The sequence below is a fragment of the Heterocephalus glaber genome, unplaced genomic scaffold, assembly GCF_053883595.1.
Source record: "Heterocephalus glaber isolate CG9 unplaced genomic scaffold, H.glaber_assembly_v1.0 deba00000594, whole genome shotgun sequence".
In the NCBI taxonomy this organism is placed as follows: Eukaryota; Metazoa; Chordata; class Mammalia; order Rodentia; family Bathyergidae; genus Heterocephalus; species Heterocephalus glaber.
Genome location: NW_028258151.1, coordinates 12,059,800 through 12,077,365, shown reverse-complemented (window position 1 = coordinate 12,077,365; position 17,566 = coordinate 12,059,800). Strand labels below are relative to the sequence as shown.

Genomic DNA, 17,566 nt, shown 5'->3' with positions numbered 1-17,566 from the left:
AGTGACCCCCAGCGAGCGTTCAGTAAATGTTAGGTATTTTTGTTTATCTTCGTATGCCCCAGTTATTAGTAAATAGACGTTCGTTATGTAGATGAACGAAGTTTGTGATATTTACTTTGATTGCACAGAGAGCTTAATACATGATTATTGAGACAGGGATTTATATGCTCCCTCTGCTGGGTCGCCAAAAGAGCGTTGAAGATAGGTATGGTTATCTCTCTCATTGTCTGGGATGCTTTCTTGCCCACAAATTAAATAGGTCCCATCAATAATGGTTATATTTCAAGGCTACCAGGTATTTCATGTCTGTGCCCAGCAGTGTAATGATTGTTTATCTACTTGCTTTTCCTTTGAGGAAGGTGTCTGTCACTTTAAATAGGTGGCAAAACTAGAGGTAAATCTCACAAAGGGTAGTGGCAAGCTTGAATTCCGAGAGCAAGGAAATGATGACTTAAACCTAGGACTACAAATACAACTATCTAGAGCAGTCTGGCAGGTAAAAAAAGGATGAAGCTGCTGGTAGAGATTATGGGATGCTGTTTTGTCAGTTAAATGTAATGAAACAGTCACTTTGGTATTTAGGGGAAAAGTGCTGGCAAAAGGGACAGAATGCTCAAGGGACTTGAGGTAGTACATGCTTGACATGTTTGAGGAATAAGAAAGAGGGCAATTTGGAATGAAAAAGGGAGAGGGCCAAATCCGAAGGAACATTACCACCACCCTTCATCAACCCCACAGGAAATCCTCCCAATTTAAGCAGTTCTCCCTGGTGTTTGGCTACTAGCCCAAGTTTGATTGAATTTATCCAAACTCAAGAACCAAAAGGATACCTACAAATAGTTTTGCGATGTTCTTCGGGTTTTTTTGCATATGCTATCCCACCTGAAACACTCTCCTTCCCTTTTAGATTGCTTTCCAATATTTCTTTCTCATAACATTGTATTCTATTCTCCCAAAGCACTTTTTACAATTATATATATGTTTATGTACTTTTTAGTATATCTCTCTCACTAGGTACCAAGAATCTTTTCGTTATTGAGTGTCTGCTATGTGTGGGTCCTAGGCATAAAATTTTGAACAATACACACAGAGATAAGGAAATTATCTCTTGTGGAAGATGCAGACACCAGCAAGTAGGCGAGATAATAATAGGTGCCATAAAGGTAATAATATGCTAAGATACAGAGTAATAGGGTATCTTTAAGTAAGGGGGACCAGGAGTGGAAATGAGTTAGGAGTAATTTAGGAGAGAGCCAGTGGTGGCATGTGTTAGGCCAAAAGTTACCAAACTTGTCTATGGCCAGACTTGTCTATGGCCAAATCCTGATGCTTCTTTTTGTAAATAAAGTTTTATTGGAATACAGCCATGTTCTTTGGTTTGTGTTTTGTCTATGGCTGCTTTTGCTTTGCAAGGGCAAGAGAATATATACCCTGCAAAATCTAAAATGCAGTTAATATCCTGACTTTTTACAGACAAGATTGCCAGCCTTTGCTTTAGAGAGGGTGCATATTTTGAGGAAATAATATATTTTTGAAGTAGAACCAGAAAGATATTCTGATGGATTGGATGTAGGAGTGATATAAAAAGATTAAAGAGATTTTAAAGATTAAAGATTGACTAGTTTTCTGTCTTGAAAAGTTGGCTGTAAATGATCCCAGTTAATGAGATGCAGAAAACTAGTCATCGCTTATAATAGTTTTCTTTATTTTATATCCACTGAGTGGTACAATATCTGGTGAGTAATTGGTGCTTGAATTATATATGTTGAATAATAAATAAATTAGTGACTTAAGTATTTAAAATGAGAAGGCATTTATTTACTGGACAGGGAAACATATCATGAAAAACTAAGTGTTAAGAATTTCTGTAGGGGCGACTTCAAGATTTTAGTTCAAATAGGACTGTTATGAATATACAGTGCATTGATCTATATGTTGTTTTACCTATATGTAGGTCAGGGTGTTAATTTTGCATTAAAACTATCCTTTGGACCTGCCTCACAAGCACAAGGTCCCGAGTTTGATTCCCAGTACCAAAAAAATACAAACAAAAAACAAAAAAAACTATCTTTTGAAATAGCATAATAGTTCTCAAAAAAGTTTGGATACCAAGATTAGATTAGGGAAAGAGGTTTTTTTCCCTGAGTATGATTGTTATAGTAAAGCAACCTCTTCGAAGAACTTTTGAGGAACTACTGATGAGGAATACAGCATAAGCATATATTATAATCATGTATTGTAATCATGAATGTAAGAAAAATCTAATTTGAGGCCATCAGAAAGCCCCTAGGAAACTACTAATGGTCATCTGGTCTCACTGAAAAATATGTAAGAAAAATAAGTCCTAATATTCCTACATGTATAGCCATGTAATTCTTAGATTTTTGCTAGAAGAAATTCCATTTGGAGAATAATTTTTACTTATCTTCCTCTATTTGGTACCTTTTAATTCTTATTAATGTTGTGCTCTGAGAGATCTCCTCCCCATTTTCACAGCACTGTATGTTTGGAATAGAAGATAAAATAGGACTACAGGTAAGCACAGAATAAGTGCATAGAGAGAATTCTTCAAAGAATTATAGGATCCTCATAAGATACTAGAAACCATCTTTTAAAAATCAGCCATTCAACTCCTAGGAGGGAAAAAGCTGCAACATCATTCTGTAGTGAATTAGAAGTTTGCTTGGCTGGTTGTATACCAGTTGAAGCAGTGGTTTAAAAGCACCAATACTAACAGTAAGACGAAGTGCCTTTCTCCAGGGAAAGGAGATGGAATAATTTTTGAAAAACAGATAAATCACAAAAACATTACTGCCCAGAGGATTTTAGGTTACTCATTGCCAAGTCTTACTCTATCATATAATGAATAATATATATATATATATATATATATAATATTCTGAGTTATTGGGCCAGGGATTTACCTCAGTGGCACCGCTCCTGCCTCGCAAGCATAAGGTCTTGAGTTCAATCCCTGGTACCCCCCCCCCAAATATTCTGAGTTATTAAGAATATTTAAATCAGGAGTTTTCAACTCTGACTGTGCATCAGTCTCTTACATGAATTCAACAATAACAACCAAACAGAATAATAAAATCAGATGCCTATGCCCATATCCATGGAATCAGAATCACCAGAGGTGATTTTTAAAACTCCAGGGAAGATTATGACACACAGCTAGGATTATTAAGAACCATAGGAAAAAAGTTATGTAAATTTTGTTCTGTTTATGGTAGATCATCTGATAATGTATTTTAGAAAAATATACATCTTATATATTTTGCCTTGTTTCAATTCTTTGGCAAAGGTGCTTATGTGGTACATTTTTTTCCTGTCTTTCTTTTTTATTGTAGACACATGGCATCCAGGAGAAAGATGTCTTGCCCCTTCCCCAGATAATGAAAAACTTTGTGAAGCAAGCATAAAATCTATCACAGTGGATGAAAATGGGAAGTCATTCGCAATTGTCTTATATTCAAATTTTCAAGAAAGGAAAATACCACTTAAAAGACTTCAAGAAGTAAGATCTATTAAAGATTGTCCCAGGAATTTTATATTTGATGATGAAGATTTGGAAAAACCATATTTCCCGGACAGAAAGTTTCCTTCATCTGCTAGTGCTTTTAAATTATCTGAAGATGGAGACTCTATTCCTTATACTATTAATAGGTATTTGAGAGACTACCAACGAGAAGGAGCCCAGTTTCTGTATAGGCACTACATTCAAGGAAGAGGTTGTATTCTTGGTGATGACATGGGTCTTGGAAAAACAGTACAGGTATTTATTTTAATTACTTTAAAATTAAAATTTATTAAGGTCGTTATATTTAGTATAAGAGTGGATACCATACACAAATCTCTATTTGTACTACCAACTCTTATGATAGATATTTTGTGTGTGTGTATGCAAATGTTTTTGTTTTTCGTTCACAAACTAGACAGTAAAGTCTCCGAGTTGACTAGTGTTTCATTTGTTATCCTCAGTACTTATTTAATACTTATGAAATATATTATTCAAAAATCTTTTGATATAATTTGGCTTGATTTTTACCTTTGGTAACATTTGCACAAGATATCAATTATATTTGAAGTACATTTTCTTAATAATATCCTATATAGCATGATTAAATTAATTTCCTGCCAACCTCTGTGTACATTGTTTTGAGTTTATCACATTAGAAGTTTCTTAATCTGGAATCCCTGAGTTACTAGTTCTACCGGTAGACTTTAAAGAGGCCTCCTAATTCCCGAAAATGTGTACTAGAGTTTGATGTTTGTGTACTTTTATGCAGAGATGATTTATGTTAGTTACCTGTTGGTATAGAACAAACTGTCCCCAAATTAGCATCTTAAAGCAGTAAACATTTATCACCTCACAGTTTCTGTGGGTCAGGAATCCAGGTACAGCTCAGCTGGAACCTATAGCTCTCGCTCTCACAAGGCTGCAATCACCTGCTTGGACTGGAGAAGTCCAGCTCTTTCTAATTCACATTGGCACTGGTAGGATTCACTTCCCTGGGGTTAGTTGGACTAAGACCTCCCTTGCTTCCTTTCCACATGGGCTTCATGGAATATCTCACAATATCAGCAGGGAGAGGAAATAGGCAAGAGAGTGTTAGTAGGGTGGAAATCACTTATAAGATAATCACAGAAAAGATGTTTCCTCCATTTGCCATTTTCTATTCAGTAAAAGGACAGTGGTATGTCCAGCCAATACTTAAGGAAGAGTAATAAGCTTGTGAATATCAAGAGGTGGGCATACTCGAAGCTGTATTAGGAACTGCCTACCATGGATCCTTAACTTTCTTTAGATTTTCAAAGAAGTTTGTGATCCAAAAAGATTGGAGTTTTGAATCTAGATTTTACACTAAATCACTCTGGATTTTCAGAAGTGTTTGTTTAGTTTGTGATTAAGTCATTCTGTGTTTTCTTCTATGTAACTGAATTTAAGCTCTTTTACTCAGTGGTACCTCTATTAGTTAGTGGAACTTAAAGGTAAGTGGAAAAACTTAGGTAGTACAGGTTTTTTTTTAGGTAAAGGTAAGTGTAACAATTAAAAAATAGACTAAAATGTTACCAGGTATGAAGCTCTGATGTGAAAAGGATAGGCCGCAATAAAGTCCTTCAGTAATCATAGCATGTTACCATTAGCTATACTCTATGTTCCTTTAAGCCCAGGTGTTTTAGTCAGCTTTGTGTCACTAGCAAAATACCTAGAAAAGTGAATTTAAAGGAAGAAGGGTTTGCCTTGGCTCACAGTTGCAGGAGTTTTAATCCATGGTCCACTGGCTCCATTACTTTGGGCCTGAAGTGAAGCAGAACAACATAGTGGCTCCAGTATGTGGTGGAGGAGTCTGCTTATTACCTCATGGCAGGCTGGAAACACAGAAAGAGGGAAAAGCAAGAAAGAAAGGGGCTAGGGACAAGATATAGTCTGCAACTGTATGCCCCCAGTACCCACTCCCTTTAGCTAGACCCCACCTTCCATCACCTTGAAATAATACAGTCACATTATTGATTCATCTATGGATTGAGCCACCAATGAAGTTAGAGCTCTTATTATCCACTCACCTTCTAAAAGCCCAACATCTGAATACATGAGCCTTTTGAGCAACATTTTACATCCAAATCATAATATCAGGCAAGTGGTCTCAGGCTACACATGGGAGGTGTTAAATAATCATTCATGGAATGAATGAATTTTTTTTCTCGTTAAATCATCATTCATGGAATGAATGAATTTTTTTTCTCGGGAGAGTAGGTGGTAAGAATAAAGAAAGGAACTTTCAGGAAACTGCCATCTGTGACCAAGATATGTGGAAGAGTAGTAAAGAAAAATAAACAATTAGAGCCCTGCTGTGGCTATTTTTATATAAACCTTTACTGTTTTTACATATGTTAGAATGTTCTTAGCTATACTTCTTTAGCCAATCCCTGTTCACCTTCAAACTCAGTACCTGGAGGGTGCTATGAAGAGGGACCTGGTGTTGGGGAGCCATCACCCCAAGTAAATACAGTTCAAGTTTCTGTGTACAGTTAGTCTCAAATTTGAAGCTGATCTTTCATGCTGAAGCTCATGTTTACAAATAAATTCCCTTTCTTTTCCATTTTATAGGATTATTTTAAAGTGGATGATTTTACTGCACAATTTCGTATTTCTTAACATGTTGAGCTCATGTTGGTAAGGCTTTGCGCTGTTAGGTTATATGCCCTGAATATGCTCTAAAAGTCTTGGAGGGATCATTTTGTGAGGATTAGGAAATAGCTTCTGTGCTAATTTTGATACTAAACTAGATTTGTCTGATCCTTGAGAATCTGCTTCTTTGATTATTGTTATTATAATTCAGAATAATTTCTACATAAATAGGCTGTTTGAGAGGCCCATGTAAAGTAAAGCATCTACTATAGATATAATGACAAAGTCAGTTGAAATGTGAACAATGGTTAATGAGTTTATAAGAATTTTAAGATGGTAAAGAAATGGAAAAGACTGTTGGTATTTACTATTTTAATTATATAGTTTCATCTTCTTTTCTTCTTTTTTCCTAAATTTTTTTTTTTGATTTTATCTTTTAAGTTTTCTTCTTACATTCTAACTTGGCGATACTATGAAACTGCACTCTTTTAAATTTTTTTTGTTTGTTTTCGGGGGTTTTTTTGGTGTCAGGGATTAAACTTGCAACCTTGCGCTTGCGAGGCAGGCGGCAGAACCACTGAGCTAAATCCTCGGCCCCTCTTTTTAATTTTTTGAGATGGAGTTCACTACATTCCCCAGGCTGATTTCAAACTCCTGGGCTTAAGTGATCTTCCTGCTTCTGCCTTCCAAATTCCTGGGACTATAGGTACTTGGCTTCTTTTTGTTTGTTTCTAAAGCTTGTTTTATATAGCAACTAGTTTCCTCCTCTTATTTCAAATTTAAAAGAAGGTAAATATCATGTATTCTACAAGGGATGAAGTTTGAAAAATGTTCACTTGATATGGTAACATAGAAATTATTGGTATCTTGAGCAAGAGCCATTTTGCTGGAGTTGTGGGGGCACCGGCCAGAATGGAGTAGGTGGAAGCATGGACAAAAAAAATATACATGCATCTTTAAGAAAGAGGCATGGCTTTGAAAGGGGACAAAAATGACCCAGTAGTATCTGAAGAGGTATGGGTTTTTAGGGAGTTTTTTTTGGTTTGTTCTGAGATAGGAGAGACTTTAGTGTATTTTAAATGAATTAGAAGGATCTAGTTAAGAAAGAATAGCTGAATATACAACATACATAAATATATGCACATATACATATATATATTCATATGTGCAACATTGTGGACACATAAAAGAAATATGCAAAATAAAGTTACATGTTAACTACTATCTTATAATCAGATTGTTTTTCATTTTGTGAAAGGTAGTAAACAGATTTTTCTGGACATCTAATTATGAAACTTTTCAAACATGATAGAAGAATTAAAATTATATGATGAAAATCCATAAATCCATTACCTAGATTTTGTTAACATTTTGTTATATATGGTTTTGTCACTTCTCTGTCCATCTGCCAGTCCATCATTTGCTACATTTTAAAATAGCAGACATTATTATTTTTTTTTTATTAAATTCTTTTATTGGTACATTGTAGGTATACAACACAATTACATTTCTCACTGAGAATTGTACCTTTACATAATGCATCTTGGTTCTTATTTTTTCCCCATTCCTAGCCCTCCCTTCACGCCCTCCACCCTTCCCTATTTTCAAAGACTTTATTTCCATTTTTTCCATTTCTCAGCATTTTTCCTTTCCCTTCTTTCCTTTCCCCTGCCCCTCCCACTACCCCTACCCCTTTCGACCTTTTCTTCCTATTTTACATTATCGATTATTCATTCTAATCATTGGTACATTTTAGGTATACAATATAATGACATTCATCATTGGAAATTTGCACCATTACATGGTCTCTCTTGGTTCTTATTTTTCACCCTTGCCCAGCCCTCCCTTCAACCCCTCCATTCCTCCCTATTTACAAAGATTTTGTTCCTATTTTTCCATTTTCTCATAGTAATTCCATTCCCTTTTATCCTTTCCTCTAGCCCTCCCACTTCCTTCCCCTTTGCCCCTTTTCTTCCTATTTCACATTACCTATTATACATTTAGTGCTTATTTACACTTTCAGTTTCTCACACCAGAGAAACTATTCAGTATTTATTCATGTGTGTCCTATTTATTTCACTTAAGAGTATTGCCTCAATGTGCATCCACTTAGCTATAAATGTCTCTAATTTCTCATTTTTTATGGCTGAGTAGTACTCCATTTTATTAAAAAACCACATTTTCTTTATCCAGTCTCCAGTTGATGGGCATTTGGGCTGTTTCCAAGTTTTAGCTATTACAAACTGCACTGCTATGAACATGGGTGCACATATATCACTGTGGTATGATTCTTTTAATTCTTTGGGGAAGATCCCCAGCAGTGGAATAGCAGGGTCAAATGGGACTTCCAGTCCTAGTTCTTTGAGGTATCTCCATACTGCTTTCCACAGTGCTTGCACCAGTCTACACTCCCACCAGCAGTGGAGCAGGGTTCCTCTTTCCCCACAGCCCCGCCAGCATTTGTTATTGGTTGATTTCATAATAGCAGACATTCTTTCTGGAGGGAAGTGGAATCTCTGCATTGTTTTCATTTGCATCTCTCAAATGACCAGTGATGTTGAACATTTTTTCATGTATTTATTTGCTATTTCTACTTCTTTGTCTGAGAAATGTCTGTTCATTTCAGATACCCATTTTTTGATTGGATCTTTAAATTTGGGAGGTCTGATCTTTTTAAGTTCTTTATAGATTCGAGATAGTAGACCTTTGTCTGAGGAAGAGCAGGTGAAGATTTTTTCCCACATTGTGGGTTGTCTCTTCACACTGCTGGTGGTTTCCCTTGCTGTGCAGAAGCCTTTTAATAAGAAGAGATCCCACTTGTTGATTGTTTGTGCTATTTCATGGGCAACTGAGGTTTTGTTCATAAAATCTTTTCCTACACCGATGTCTTCAAGGGTTCTACCTAACCTCTGTTCCAACTGGTTCAGCGTTTCTGTTTTAATATTTAGATCTTTAATCCATTTTGACTTTAGTTTAGTGCATGGTGAGAGATACAGGTCTAGTTTTAATCTTTGAAAAGTTGAAGCCCAATTTTTCCAGCACCATTTATTAACGAGGCTGTCTTTCCTCCAGTGAGGGTGTTTGGCTCCTTTGTCAAAGATAAGATGGCTGAGTGTGTCTGGCGTTGTTTCTGCGTCTTGTAATCTGTTCCACTGGTCCTCAAGTCTGTTTCTTTGTCAGTACCATGCTGTTTTTATCACAGTAGCTTTGTAGTAGCGTTGCAGGTTGGGGATTGTGATACCCCCTGCCATGTCTCTGTTACCTAGAATTGCTTTTGCTATTCTGGGTCTCTTCTTGTTCCAAATGAATTTTTGGATTGTTTTCTCAAGGTCCATGAAGTATGCTGCTGGGATCTCAATTGGAATTGCATTAAATCTATATAGCAGTTTTGGAAGTATGGCCATTTTCACTATATTAATCCTTCCTACCCAGGAGCAGGGGATGTCTGTCCATTTTCTGATATCATCTTCAATCTCTCTTTTCAGAGTGCCATAGTTTTCAGAGAAGAGGTCTTTGATTTCTTTCGTTAGGATGATTCCTAGGTCTTTCAGTTTTTTGGATGCTATTGTGAAAGGAATTATTTGCCCTATTTCTCTCTCAGTGAGTCTGTCATTGGTGTAGAGGAAAGCTATTGATTTTTGTGTGTTAACCTTGTAACCAGCTACTTGACTGAATTTGGTTATTAAGAGCAGACATTATTTTATCTTCAAACATTTATGTGTATCATTACCTAGAGTTCAGTATTGATTTACAATTCTTTTTTTATTTTGAAATAAATTTTACAATAAAATGCACACATTTTAAGTCTACCCATCCTTCCATGAGTTTTGACAAATAATATTTTTTTGTAAGCCAAATAAACCCTTTCAATATAGAGAACATTGTCGTTACTCCAGAAAATTTGTTTCCTAGTTCTGCCACCATGCCCAAGAGACAACTGCTATTCTGCTTCTTTTTAATATCATAGATTAGTTTTGCTTTTTTCATATAAATGGATCATACAGTTGTACCCTTGCATAAAGCTTCTTTTACTCAGCACCATATTTTTGAGATTCATCTGAGTTGTTGAGTGCATACTTTTCTTTTTATCATGGAGTGGTATTCCATTGTATAGAAGCTCCACTTTGTTTAATCTTTCTCCTAATGAACATTTGAGCTGTTTTAAACTTTTAGCTGTTGTAAATACAGGTGTTACAATCTTTATTGAAGAAGTATCTTTTATTTATTTTGGTTAGATAAAAAATTAGGAATGGGATTACTTGGTATTAGATATTGAACTCTTGGTATTATAAGAAATTGACAAGCCTTTATTCAAAGTTTTTGTATCATTTGTCATTCCCACCAATAGTGTATGAGAACTGAATTTGCAACCTATCCTTGCCAAACTTTGCTTTGTTGGTCTTTTTAATCTTAGCAGATTTGTTGGGTGTGTATGTACGTTCTTTGTATACTTTTTTTGAGGAATTTAAACTGCACAAATTTACAGTGTACAATTTGATAAGTTTTTACAAGTGGATAAGCCCAGGAGATAATCACCCCATACTACAACCAAGATAAAGAACATACTATCATCTCCAAAATTTCTCATGTCCACTTGTGCCCATTTTGTGGGCACAATAATTTATTACCTACTATCTTCACTTTTGGTTGGACTGAGAAATTAAAGATACTTGGGAGGGAATCCTAGTACAAAATCCTACATTTTTATTAAAATTTCCCAGAATTTTACACAATTCTCACACATGATTCAATAGGCAATCCCTTTCAGTCATCTATATGACATTTTTTTAACTACAGTGAACAGTTTCAACTGTAGTACATAGGTTTGGGAAGCTGACCTTTGGTATTCAGATAGCTCAGCCATGGACAGTGGTTCTCAATCATTGTCTCCTGGGAACTTGTTAGAATAATAAATTCTTGGCTTTGCAGACATACTGAATTGGTAGGGTGGAGCTCATCAATCTCTGTTCTAACAAATTCTTCAAACCAAGTAATTCTGGGTCTCAGTAAGGATAAAGAGAACCTTTGCTTAGGCTTTGTTTTTCAGAGGGGACAGAAGAATTTGATTAATTTGGTGATTTAGTTCACTAAAGTGTCTTTAAGAGAGTGTTTATCCTATGAAATGGTTATACTTAATATAATGACTTTTTTTAATAATAAAAATTTTTAAATGCAAATGATATTGAAAGCTTTTAATTAACCATTCATTCAAATGTTGACTTTTTTTTTTTTTTTGAGGCAGGGTCTCTCCCTTTGTAGTTCAGGCTGGTCCGGAACTCACTATGTAGCTAGCCTAGGCTGGCCTCGAACTCACAGCAATCCTCCTGCCTCAGCCTCCCTAGTGCTGGGATTATAGGCATGTACCACCACACCCGACTAAAGAAAGATTGTTTCAATTGAACTCGGGACCTTGTGCTTACAAGGCAGGCGCAATACCACTGAGCTAAATCCCGAGCCCTAGTTGACATTCATTCAGCACCTATTCTGGGCCATGCCCTCTGATAGCCATACAGGACCTAATGTGATAGCCTACTATAAATGCACATGTTCACTGTCCTTCAAGAGCTCATAAAATGATGATAAAAATAGATGTCACCAAGTGGTCATCATCTAGTCTGATATGTGGAATTAAGAGGAGGAGCCAGCTTGCCTGGAGTTGTCAAGGGAAGCTCCCTAGGGAAGTTGATATTTTGTTCTTTGCTTTGATTTTTTTTATTTTTTGAGACAGGATCTCACTATGTAGTTTAGGCAGGCCTTGAACTCAGGATGTAGCCCAGGCTGGCCTTGAACTTGGTGAAGATCCTCCTGCCTCAGCCTCCTGAGTGATGGAATTACCAGGCCCAGCCTTGTCCTTTGCTTTGAAAACCCATAAGCTTTCGGACTAATTTGAGTATCAGCCAGGACATTAAAGGTTTTTATTTTATTTTAGATTTTATTGAAGTCATAGCTCTAGTGTAACATGAAAAGTTTTTATTATAAAAGTAAAGAACTTGAATTCATTGCATCCAAGTAATTTATTTTTTCTTTTTTTTTTCTGGTACCAGGGATTGAATGCAGGACCTTGGGCTTGTGAGGCAGGCACAGCACCGCTGAGCTAAATCTCCGGCCCTATTTAATCATCTTAATTTGGTAATTGGCTTTCACAAACACAGAGTCTTAAGGATTGATATTAAGCAAGTACAAATAATGTATCTTATATATTTATTTCCCTATCTGCTGTGTGAAAAAGAGAATTACTCTTGTACTTATTGAGCAGCAGAGATAGAATTTTGCAAATTGTAAAGACTTTTTTGAATATTTATGCATGTATAATAAGGAAATATGGTGAATGTTTAAATTTTTGTTTTATTACAATAAAACGTGTTACTTTTATTCCCACTTAAAGTACTACTGCTCTGTTGAAACACGTCCCTTTTCCCCATCATTCTTACCATTTTCTGAAGTAGTTCAGAAAGTCTTCTTTCGTATCTTTATTTGCATTGTTTTAGCTGCCTGAAGGTCCTGAATTAATTCAAAATGTTTAACTTTCATGGTCATTTTGACTTTATGGAAGAGCCAGAAGTGGCATGGTGCCAGATCCAGGAAGAAGGTGTGTGAGGATGCACTGTAATGTTTTTTATTTGACAGAAGCCATGTAGGACATGGGATGTTGTCATGATGGAAGGTAAAACTTATTTGCGAATTTCTCAGGCTGTTTTCCTTGTACATTATTTCTTAAATGTTCTAATAGTACCTTATAATATTCAAAATTCACCAGTGTCTTGGATACAAACTCAGCTCACACAATTCCATCGTCATTTAAAAACACAACATCACCTTCATGTTAGATCTGGATTGACATGTTATTTTCACACAAGGACAACAGGGTGATTTCCATTGAGAACTCTGAACCTTGGGCTCAGGATCATAACCAGAGACCCAAGTTTCTTCTTCCAAAATGACATTTCTTGAAAAGCTGGAATCTGAAGTGGCACAGTTGTATAACTCCAATGAAATGCATTATTTGTGACCCATGATTTATGGCTCACTATAAAACACACTTTCTCTCAAACGTAGCTCACAACTGAGTGACTGCACTAAACAAGTTCAAATTTCTCATATGCTGTTACTAAGGTTGAACACTAGCCTTCTTGTATTGAAGATCCCCTTGGATGGCAGTTGGCAGCAGCATTCACCATATATTTTGATCATCCTGTGTGTATTTTAGATATTACATTATCAAAAATGTCATTACTTAAGGTTTGCACTTTTAAAAGATGTAGTAAACCTTAAACCTAATAGAAATGTCAGAGTTGCTGATAATTAAAGCTTCCTTAGATTATTTTCAGTATCATTTTTTGGATGATGTGATCTTTTTATAAGATTCAAAGCTATGCTAAAATTTGAGATTTCTTTGGGTCACTTCATGGTGTTCACTCAGAAAGAAAGTAATATAGAAAAGAATGTTGTTTTTTTTTTAATTCATGGAAAAAATGCCATATCTGGTGTGAAATTAATTAGCCCTCATAATTCCAAGCCCTTTTAAAGTAGAAACAAAATGTCGTAGGATTTTAAAATTGTGTTTCTTACGGCTTGTAGTGCATATTTTAAGATAGAGCTTTGTAAAGCAAAAAATGCGCTAGGCCTTCTTATAAAAACTTTTTTTAAGTAAGAAAATATCATGCTACTTTTATACTTTTCTGAAGCTCTCTGTATTTACATGTTTTTTTTCCTCCTAAGGAGATGAAAAGTAAGGAATGTGTGTACTTTTTCCTTTTTTGTCCTATAAGAATAGACAATTTTTGCCATGCCTTCTATTTGGTTCTGAGAGAAGGTTTATTATACTGTTTCCCAGCCTCACAGTTATTCTGCATGTCTTGAGCTGACTGTATGTGAGGAAAGATAGCCTGTAAAAATGTTTGCTTGACAGCATTTAAAAGGAATGTCTGTAAAAACAGAAAGTTTTCTCAAAGAAGTACTCTATTTCTGAAACGCAGTTTTTGGTCTTTTACTATTCTAGAGGTAACTGACTTACTTATTTTTGTTCTGTAAACAATTTTGGAACTATTTTATAGTAAATTGCATTGTTTTTATTCTTTGTAGATTAGTTTTGTAAGCCTTCATTATAAATTTTTCACTTATCTTGTGTGAATTAAGATTTTGATAGGCTTCTGCTGGATCAATAGAGTGCGATAGAGATGCGTGGACTTTCACCAAAAATGTCTGTTCACTTTGTTTGCCTTAGAGTTTGGAACTACTGCAAGACTTTTTCCTGGATATCCTTGCATGTCACAGGACTTGTGACAGGGTTTGGCTAGCAGAAATAAGGGTAGAAGTGATGAGTGCCATTTACAACTCTGACCCATGCAAATTAAAAAAGAATCTTAACATATTTGGTGAACTAAGTAAAGCCAATTCATAATTAGATCTGAAAATTTAGTTACTTTTTATGAAATGCCTATCAATTTCAAATTTCATAGAATTTCATGTTTAGAATTCATTTCATAGAATTTCATATTTCTGTGAAATATCTCAAAGATCTGAGATTCTTAAGTAAATAAAAGATAAAGTTTACATATCTGTTTCAGGGAATCTGACCAAGTTAGAATTAAGATTGTATATCATCTTAGATACATGAAGAAATTGAATTATTAATTGCTATAATTAGGAATACGTTCTTCTATAATTAAAAAAACCCAAAGATGAGTTAAGAGCAAAGGAGGGGTAGGATCTTATTTAAATTGTTATATGGTACCTAATATGTATCTTTTGCCTTTTCAGTAGCTATGTCTAGTTATCTAAAATAAAAAATAATACATATATATGTATATCAATGTGTGTGTGAGAGTCTTTTTAATTAAGGAGTAATTACAAACAGTAAGATTTATAGATCTTAATTACAGTTCAGTGATTTTTGACAAATATGTGTACCTGGGTAACCAATAATGCTTGTCAAGGTAGAGAATGTATTCCTTATCCTAAAAAATTTCTTTATGTCCCTTTGCAATGAATACCCTAGTTACCTGAACTTTTAATTATAAATTTGTTGTAATTCAATATTAATTATATTTCAAGAAGTAATCTAAAATGTTCTGAATATTTGTATCAAGAAACTCAGTATATCCTAAACTCAGATTACGCATTTTTGAACACAGCACATAAATACCTTTAGGTTTAACTGACTAAAATACTTGTAAAGTCTGTTTTCTTGCTGGAATTTTACAGTGTAAGTAATCTTAGACAACAAAGTATTACAGAAGAAATCCTGTTTGTCAGCAGGGAAAATCAACTTGTATTCTGATGTCCAGAATACAAGTTCTATAGATATAGAAGCTTATTGTGTTATGATGGCAAGGATGCTTACTTGGAATTGCTCTTGGTATTTCAAGTGATAGCAATAAAAATAATTTAAATTATTAAAAAAACACCAAAATAATAAAAAGGTGACTTTCCCAGACCAATCAAATGAGATTCTCTAGGATGAAATCCAAATGTCTTTTTTTTTTCCTTAAGGTCCTGAGGTGATTCCAATGTGTAGCCAAAGTAGCACTGCCTTAAGAGGGCCAGTATTTCTTGTTCAGCAAGGTGGCGAGTGAGAAGGTGGCACAAATACTGAAACCTGTTCCCTTGAAGCATTTGCATTGTACCTTTTTTTCCTCTCTATTCACCACAACAGTTACCTGAGGTGGGGCCCATGGCAGGCCTATCCCATGTATGTGTTGACATGGATGGAATTAAAAATAAAAGTAATTAAAAAAATTTTTAAAAATACTTGTAAAGTGTAAATTCTAGGCATTCATCAAAGATCTTCTACTTAGTTGATGTTAAAAATATTTAGGGGCTGGGGATATAGCTCAGTGGTGCCACCGCCTGCCTCACAAGCGCGAGGTCCTGAGTTCCATCCCCAGGACAAAAAAAAATTTGTTTTCAATTGTCCAATCCTTAAATCCTGTCATTTGCTCTTTTTTTCTTTTGTGGTACTGGGGATTGAACTCAGGGCCTTCAGACTAGGCTATATCCTCAACCCCTCACCCCCTTTTCATTAAGCTTATTTAAGCTTTCCTTTCCCAGACCCTTCCACTGTGCCATTTCTGCTTTGCAGCCAGCTGACCATAGACTGAAACTGTGAGTCAAAATAAACCTGTCCTTGAAGTTAGTGTCAGGCTTGTGTCTCAGCAATGAGAAAATGACTAAGACAGACATTTTCCATTAAACACTGTGTAAGACATTATTGTCTCCATTTTATTAAGAAGTTGAAATTTCTAGAGAGTTATTTACAATTGCCCAAGTCACATAGTTGATATAAACCTGGTTGGTCAGACTTCAAAGTTTTGCCATGAATATTTTAAAACTCAGGACAAGTTTTGACTAGTCTTGTGACAACATAATTTGCTCAAAATCTACTATATTGTAATATAGAAGGTGTGTATAAGGAACAAAACTTCTTTAAAGGAAAGGCGCCACAAAAATAGCTATTGTTTATTAAATCATTAATATGTACTAGGTTGACACTGCATACAATTTTTGCTCTTTTAAAAGGAAAAATAATTTTGATTATACCTTAGTAAAATGATACATTCTTATAAAAATACAACCTATCATATTTTGTTAGGTAGAATTTTAAAGACAATTTAATGCATTCACAATGTTATGCACTCCCCATCTCTCTAGTTTCAAGACTTTTTCATCAAAACAAAGGACCACTCCATATCCATTAAGGAACCACTGTTAAACTGGGTGTGGTGATACATGACTATAATCTCAGCATTTGGGGAGGCTGAGGCAGAAGGAGCTAATGCCAGCCTGGGCAACTTAGTGACATAGTGAGACTTTGTCTCAAAAGTAAAAAATAAAGGGCTAGGGTGTCCAAAGACTTTGGATTCAAAACCTAGTACAACACACATACACACGAGTAACCGCTTTTCATTTCTCCTCTTTCCTCATCCTCTGGCAATCCTGGTTTTCCTTCTGTCTCTTCCTTCTGGATTTGGCTATTCTGAATATTTCATATAAAAGGAATCTTATGGGGGTTTTAATGTCTGGCTTCTATCGCTGTGTATTTTCAAAGCTTATCCAAGTTATACCATGTCTCAGTACCTAATTCCTTTTTCTTTTATATGAATGACTAATATTACATTGTATGTAATAACAGGATTTATCCTTTCATCCTTTGGGCTGTTTTGACCTTTGCACTATTAGAATAATGCTTCTATAAATATTAGTGTCCAAGTTCCCGTAAGGACATGTTTTCATGTCTTGTATGTGTGTGTGTGTGTGTGTGTTTAGAATTACTTGGTCATGTAGCAATATTTTTGTTTTAGGAACTACCATAGCTATACCATTTTATATTTCCACCAACAAAGTATAGTACAAAGTTTCCCTTTTCTCCACATCATTGCAAATACTTATTTTCTATTTCCTAATACTTGTGAAGTGATATCTTTTTATGGA

The 17,566-nt window shown here is 35.2% G+C and overlaps 1 protein-coding gene across 2 annotated transcripts in view; it reads left to right on the top strand.

The window, feature by feature from the left end:
• The window catches only part of Ercc6l2 (ERCC excision repair 6 like 2), a 136,069-nt gene that overhangs the window by 537 nt on the left and 117,966 nt on the right, over positions 1-17,566 (top strand). For both annotated transcript variants that reach the window (XM_087205190.1, XM_087205191.1), the window contains exon 2: positions 3,354-3,778. In XM_087205190.1, the coding sequence (XP_087061316.1) occupies positions 3,354-3,778 (425 nt within the window). The remainder of the gene's footprint in view (positions 1-3,353; positions 3,779-17,566) is intronic.